At 40.3% G+C, this 7572-nt stretch overlaps 1 protein-coding gene across 1 annotated transcript in view; it reads left to right on the forward strand.

The window, feature by feature from the left end:
• adamts6 (ADAM metallopeptidase with thrombospondin type 1 motif, 6) overlaps nt 1-7572 on the forward strand; it is a 71694-nt gene that overhangs the window by 23966 nt on the left and 40156 nt on the right. Inside the window, exons 11-12 of the mRNA XM_067574232.1 lie at nt 1555-1696; nt 7455-7562. Of these exons, the coding sequence (XP_067430333.1) occupies nt 1555-1696; nt 7455-7562 (250 nt within the window). The remainder of the gene's footprint in view (nt 1-1554; nt 1697-7454; nt 7563-7572) is intronic.

Here is a 7572-nt window from a genome sequence, read left to right on the forward strand (position 1 = left end):
AGGCTTCAGCAGTCTGAGTTAGTCATATCAAGTGTAAATCTGACACATTTACAGTCTTTTTAGCATCAAATTCCCTCTTTGTGTTTCCTCGGACAGTGTTTCCCTGTTGAGCTGCGGTGGAGGTACAGTAAGAAAAAGAGCTCTAAAAGGACTGTAACGTTGAAAGATATCTACTTGATTTGACTCATTTGGACGACTGTTGCTTCATATTAGCTTCAGACAATCACTTACATTGTAAATGCATTATGAAGGGATCTTCTAATGGTCAGTATGAACAGGATGAATGATTACAGCAAGAAAAAAAAAGCTGTTTCAGTGTCCATTGGGGGCTCCTGACTATTGTTTTAAGAAAGACTTGGAAAATTGTGAACCTGTCCTTCAAGGTGAGCGCAGAGAGAAACTTTCCCCCCTTCAGCAGACGAAATGTGGAAGCAAACTCTGCACATACATCATTCTGCACAGCGAAGCTCGAAACATCCAAACTGTAGGAACAAGAAGAAAAACACATATCTCAAAAACTTATCTGCATGGCCTGATATCTCCAGAGGTTAAGTGAGAAAATGTATGTTTTGTAATTTTGGTTGAACCGTCCCTTTAATGCTCTCTTACTTTCAGTCTTATTCTGGGTCAAAGTTGCAGTTTGCTCAATCATAAAGCACAGCTCTACGTTATTGTTGTCACCAGGCCCACTTTTCCTTTCGAGGGATGGGAAGCATTCCACTGCATGTTGCAGCTGCCACAGCTGGAAAGAACACAGTGTTATAGTAAATAGTCGTAGTAATATTTTGCCTTGAGAGAGTCCTCTGACTCAGGGAGAAGAAGAGGAGGTAGAGATCAAAATGAAATACAGTTTCTCTACTGGCACTTGTCTTTAGTGTGATTTTAGTTACTTGCAAAGAAAACAGCATGCACATGGCAACACAGACAGTTCAGTGTGTAAACCCAGAAATAGGCAAAAGCCACTCTGAAGTATTTTTATTTTTTTTGCTACTAGAATACAAAACTGCTGTGTGTTTTTTTTTTTTTCCCCTCCTGCGAGTTCTTTGTGAGTGCACATATTTCTATCTGACAAAACAGACTAAACATAATCCTAGGCCTGGACATATGACCCATAGCTCACTCCAGATTTTTCTCTTCCTTTTCCCCGCTCTGTCATTTTATTGGCTCCTCTGTGGATTCAGTACAAGCAGTGACATACAGAATAGTGGAGCATATAATCAGAGAGGGCTGGTCTTTTAAGACAGCCTGCCCTCTTTGCCTCTGGTAAAATGTCTCTGCCTGTGCTTCAACACTGCCTTTGATGAGGAGGTGTTGATGTGTGATATCAACATTAATTACATGTCATTTGAGATCTCTGACAAGCTTCCTACAATGGTAGTTTGATGGTAAAATTAAATGAGTCACACAACACCAGCTAAGGTCTTAAGGAGAAGGTGGTGTTGCTGGTGGGGGGGGGGGGGACTTTAATCGCCCAATCTTGGCGCTTCACGCACAAGTGTAGAAAGGTTCCTTTGTGTAAGAAACAATTCTATTGTAGGTTTGTTTTTTTGACAGCTCAGGTCGGGGGACGTGTCTGGACAATGAACCTCTGAAACGAGACTTCCTGTACCCAACAGTGGCCCCGGGGCAGGTGTACGATGCAGACGAGCAGTGTCGCTTCCAGTACGGAGCCTCCTCGCGCCAGTGCAAGTATGGGGTAAGAAACCAGCATCTTTCACACCACTCTCTCCCCTGTAAACAGTCCAGACAATAAGTATTTAGACAATTACAGATTTTTTTGTTCTTCAGGCTCACATTCAATTTGAAATAAAATAAAATGAATTGATAATCAAAATAATCGGTAGTTGCAGCCGTAGTCTGGCTGGTTGGTGAAGAGTGGAGAGATTCTCAGGTGTGATGGAGGTCGTTGAGGCTAGTGTGGAAAAGGAGAGCAGATGTGGTGCTTCCATCAGAAATGAGCCTCTAAGACTCAGAAATGTTGCTGTAATCAAAGCTGTAGATGTATCAGGTGATATTGCTTCTCTCTAATGGCATCATTTGTGACCTAGTGTGCTGTGACACACTTTTTAATTTTTTCTTTCTGGGTATTTTATGCCTCTATTAGAGAGTTGACAGTAGGTGACAGAAAAATGAGGTGAGAGAGAGATAAGTGAATAACCTGCAGAAAGTCTCCGAAGGGACTCAGTGAATCTCACACTCATATAAACAAATGAAAAGGGGAAAGTGCTTTATGGAAATGACACGAGGAAGAGTTGTTGGCTGCTGTGAATGTTGTAAATGTTGAGTGCTGTGACTCCGCAGTTATAAATTTGGAGGTAGGGAAGTAGGGATGCACCAGTCCGGTCCGCCTGATCAGGGTCTACTATTAACCATAGTAAACGGATCAGGTATCGGCCAGATGTAACAGATGTATTCCAGTTTTTTCATCAGTGTCCAACCCTCCTAGAAATTACGTTTATACACGACTAAATTGCAACACCAAATACATTTTGCAGTAAACATAATGCTAGCTTAAGTACTTTTTCTGTCAACATAATGAGAAAATGTTAAAAAAAAAAACGTATTTGGCAAATTGCAAAAATGTTGATACTGAGTGAAATGCTCAGTGACAACGTACGTAGCTCTTTTTTTACCACGAAAATATCCAATCTTGCAGTACTACATAATCTAGTAGAAACTATGGCAATATTTTTATATTTTTACAATTATGTTTGAGACACTGGCAGCTTGGTTAAGGCTAGGGAAAGATAGATTTTGTTTAAAGGACCAGTGTGTAGATTTTAGTGGCATCTAGTGGTGACGTTGTGGATTGCAACCAACTGATTACCCTTCCCCCTCCCCTTCATAGTGTGTAGCAGAACCTACGGTGGCCGCGAAACTCTAGAAAAACGTGAAAGGTCCTCTCTAAAGCCAAAGTTTGGTTTGTTCATTCTGGGCTACTGTAGAAACATGACGGTGCAACATGGCGGGCTCCGTGGAAGAGGACCTGCTCCCTATGTAGATATAACAGGCTCATTCTAAGCTAATGAAAACACAATGATTCTTATTTTCAGGTGATTATACACTCATTAAAACTTACTTATGAATATTATATTCCATTTCTGCCAAGTCCATTCTGCTAGATGCCACTAAATTCTACAAACTGCACCTTTAATACAGAAAAAAGTCCACATATGATTTGAAGCATAACATGTTAGCGAAACAATGATCCTTCACTGAACTTTAGCAAAGTGCTTTTGTTACCTAAACTTAACCACAAACAGGTCGTCCACACTGATCTCCTCCCTCTGACTTCAGTCCGATATATAAATGAAGAGCTTAATCCATTTGAAAAAAATGTTGCCAGTGAACATAATCCAGGCAGCGATTACGTTTGCCAACGAAACATAATTGGGAAAACAATTTAATAGCATTTGAAAGTAATTTCTAGGACACAGGGTTGCAACGTCATAAAAGTGTTTCTGCTATCAGTCACATTGATTAAGTCATAGTGGGCTGCCAGCTCAGTTTTATTATAACCCCACAGCAATCCCTGGCCTCATGTTACTTTACTAGGGCTGTAATTAACGTTTATTTTCATTACTGAATAATCTGCAGATTATTTTCACAATTAATTGTTAAGTCTATGATCCTCAGAGCCCAAAGTGACGTCTTGTTTTGTCCGATCTAAAGTTCAGAACACAAAGATATTGAATTTACTACCATAAAAAACAAAAAAAAGCAGCAAATCCTCACATTTAAGAAGCAGGGACCAAGTAATGTTTTCCATCTTTACTTGAAAAATGACTGCAGAAATTAATCGATTATAAACATGCTTTCAAATTAATTTTCCATTGATCAATTGTTTCAGCTTTATACATGATCTAAATGATCCAAATGAGCTCCATATTGTGAGGTATCCAGATTTGGGAACTAGGAAAAGGAAAGCATAGATAAAAGCTGGATTGAAGTTTGAATATATGTGCATGATGAGGTGTAATAAGGTAATAATAGCAGTTTTCTTTAAGTTTATATTTCCCGGTTTAGATTAAAAATGCAAAGATAAACATGCAAAGATAATTGTTTTATCATTGCTCGACAACTCGGTTGGTTCGGAGGTGTCTCTCCACACGTTGCTTTATTCTTCTTTATAATCTCTAAACTTCGCAGACAAAGAGATGAAGGATTGAAGTCAACACTTGCCTCATTCTGTGATGATAATGATCCCCCCCCACCACCCCTCCCCACCAAACTCTGCTCAAGTAATGAGAAATCCTAGGTACATTAAATGACACGGGCAGTGAAAGACAAGAAACAACCGCATGGCAAAAATGAGCGGTTGAAAGAATCCTCAAAGATTTTAATGAACAATAACGTGATATTGGTTTGCATTACATAAATATTTGGGCACATGATGGAAAAAAAAGGGGGACAAAGATTAGCTGAGATCATAGAGTTATTTCATTTCATTGAAAGAAATATCTGACAGCAGATTATAACAGGCTCCCAAATCAAGCCCTGTTATTTTGGCTCATAAGCTCATAATTGTGGTTTTAGATCAGCATGAAAGACACCCATTTATGAGCGGATTGGATTCCAGCGCTGATTCAACAGAGCAAGATTGGAGTTTTTTTGTGTCTGACAATCAGATCTGTTTCATACAGCCATCTGTGAAAGAGATGCCCTCTACGACTGCTCACTGGACAGACGTGACCACAGAAATGAATAAAAGCTCTAATGAATGGAAGAGTCTGGTTTTCTGAAGCTGAGGCTCAGTCATAACCTGCTGAACTCTTCACATTTAGATATGTATATATATATATATTTTTTTTTTGCATTTTCTTATCGTGGTGATGGGAAGAGAAGGGGAAGTTTATCTGCAATAAAACTATAAATAATGTCACACGTTCATGTTGCAGTTTTAGTATTTTACTGATAAACTATGTTGCTCAAGAAATACCATTCCTTCAGTTCAGACTGCGAGATAGTAAAATGATTTGCAGCTTTTTCAGCAACAAATCTGCTCTATATTCATTCATCTTCAGGGCAAGACTCAAATTAAGCAATACACATGACCTGATGTGTCCTGTTAAACTGGTGGGAACAGTGACATAAACCAGTTGGTCCCAACCTGGTGGTCATGACATGATTAATCGAATAGGAAATTTACTCTAACGTTTGGATAGTAGAGCTGCAACTATTAGTCGATTAACTGATTAGTCGATCAACAGAAAATGAATTGATTTATTGTTTTAAGTCATTTTTCAAGCAAAAACACCAAACATTTGATAGTTCCAGTTTTTAAAAGGAATGATTTTGCTTTTTCTTCTCTTAACCCAAATATCTTTGAGTCTTAGACTGTTGGATGAAACAAGACCTTTGATAGCATCACCTCGGGCTGTTTGGCAGAGTTTTCTGATGTTTTATAGACCGAGTGATGGAAATAATTGATAGATTAATTGATTATGAAAATAACTGGTAATTGCAGCCTGACTGGATAGTTACAATGGTTCAAACTGTGTTGCCAGGTTGGGTTGTTTTCTGCACAAACGGGGCAACTTTTTATTAAGTTGGGCAGGTAAAAATGGTTTTGGGCGATTACTTTTTATATCATTTGAGCGGGAAAAGTGCTCATTTATTTGTACCTCCTCTCCTAAGTGAGTATGATTAAGACTGACAGAGCTCTAGTGGACTCAACACGCATTGAATGACTAATAATAAGTAAGTAATAATAAGTCAAGTCACTACTTGGTCATTCTGTCTTTTACAAAGCCAAAACAGTCACAAGCTGTTTATATAAGTGAACATTTTATAAGATGATCCAAAATACTTGGTCCTATATTAAATTAAAATAAAAAGGGTTTAAGGCTTTAATTGGGCTACAAACACTGGACCAAATCAAACAGTGTAAGAAGGGAGAATCACTCTTGAACATGATCTGCTCACAAATCAAACCAAAGTACATCTTGCTTTTTAGTCAGGGGTCATTACCAAAAAAGGTCAGGAACTACTGATGTAGAACAATACAACAGCAATATTTCATTGAATATGGCCCAGGACACCTTCAGGAGGGTTCAACTAAACTCAAACATTTAAAAGATCCTTAAATCACAGCATGAGACTGTGTCAGAGGTGGGAAAAGTAACAAAGACGTCGAGAGAGGAAGTCAGGGTAATTTATACCCGTAATTCGGCCTCAGTGATACTCCCGGCTCCACGGTTAGACAGCTCACAGCTACCAATGTGGACAGACAAACCTGAGCAATGCTGGAGGCTAAAGGTATGAAAAACAAACAAACCTTTGATGGCTATATTAGTGAGGCCCTTACAGAGCGCCCCTGCCCTTTTTTTATCACCGGCTTGTTCTCTCTTAGCGTAAATCCATCAGGCCACATCCATGTTCGTTAAGGCCCGGGCCGCTGACCTTTTAGCGGGGCCGAGATAGTGAATGGAGCAGCGGGACGGCTTATTGAAACCAGCTGGCAGAAGGGGAGTCGCTGCAACCAGAGAGTGGCAGTTTGCCGCTTTATTTAATCTGGATAGGCTCAGGGAGCTGCAGGGCCGTGGCCTATTTACTGACCCCGGGGGTCAGAATCTATGCGTGGGATCATAACTCTTTTTCATGAGCCTGCTCTTCTGCCGTACACAATTGTCCTGTAAAATCCTTTGAAGTTGAGACGCGAGGCAACCCAGTTCGGTTTAATGGGAAATCTAATGCAAGGTTGTGCAGAGCTGTCCTTGTAACATGTGTTCGCTTTATGGTTTTATTTATTTGGGGGCAACTTAGTGCTGTCTTCTCTCTCTCTCTCCGTCTCAAACACACACACACTCCCCTCCTTTAGTAATCTAAATGGATTCTCCTTATGCTCTAGACTGAGGAGTGAGGAGGAGAAGATGGAGATATGATGTTTATCCAGACCACTCAGTAATACTCAAGATATTTGTTAGGCCTACAAGTCGTCTTTATCTAAGACTTGGGGGGCCTATTGCTCACTCTTGATTTCCCCCAAGAAGCAGAAATGGGATTTCTTGAACTGATGTCACGGTCCCGTGTGGTCCTGAGGTGAACGTGAGCAAACATTAGTCATGGTGTTGATCCAGCTGACTCTTCATTTCTCATAAGAGAACATTAAGAGCACCCAGTGACCCTTGGCGTATTGCTCAAGATGCACAGTGATCCAAAGCATATGGGCGCTTGAAGTTAGCAGTCTTGATGTGGTCTCATCAACTCTTCTCATCCTCTGATTTGATCTGGAATCGTGTAGATTTATAGATACATTTCCACGGTGTTTTTTGTCTTCACTGCTGTCAGACAAGAGTAAAAAAAACACAAAGAGGAAAACCACCAAAGGCTACTGATAAATCATTCTCACTCTTATTCAGCAATCCAACGCCCCCCCCCCCCTCCACCCCCAACCCCCCCCAGCCTGCTGAATTGATTTATTCTGACCAACTTGCTTTTGCCTTCTTTCCTAGGAAGTGTGTAGAGAGCTCTGGTGCCTTAGCAAAAGCAACCGCTGTGTTACTAACAGTATCCCTGCTGCAGAGGGGACTCTGTGCCAGACGGGCAGCATTGAGAAAGGGGTAAGTCATC

The sequence above is a fragment of the Thunnus thynnus genome, chromosome 19, assembly GCF_963924715.1.
Source record: "Thunnus thynnus chromosome 19, fThuThy2.1, whole genome shotgun sequence".
In the NCBI taxonomy this organism is placed as follows: domain Eukaryota; kingdom Metazoa; phylum Chordata; class Actinopteri; order Scombriformes; family Scombridae; genus Thunnus; species Thunnus thynnus.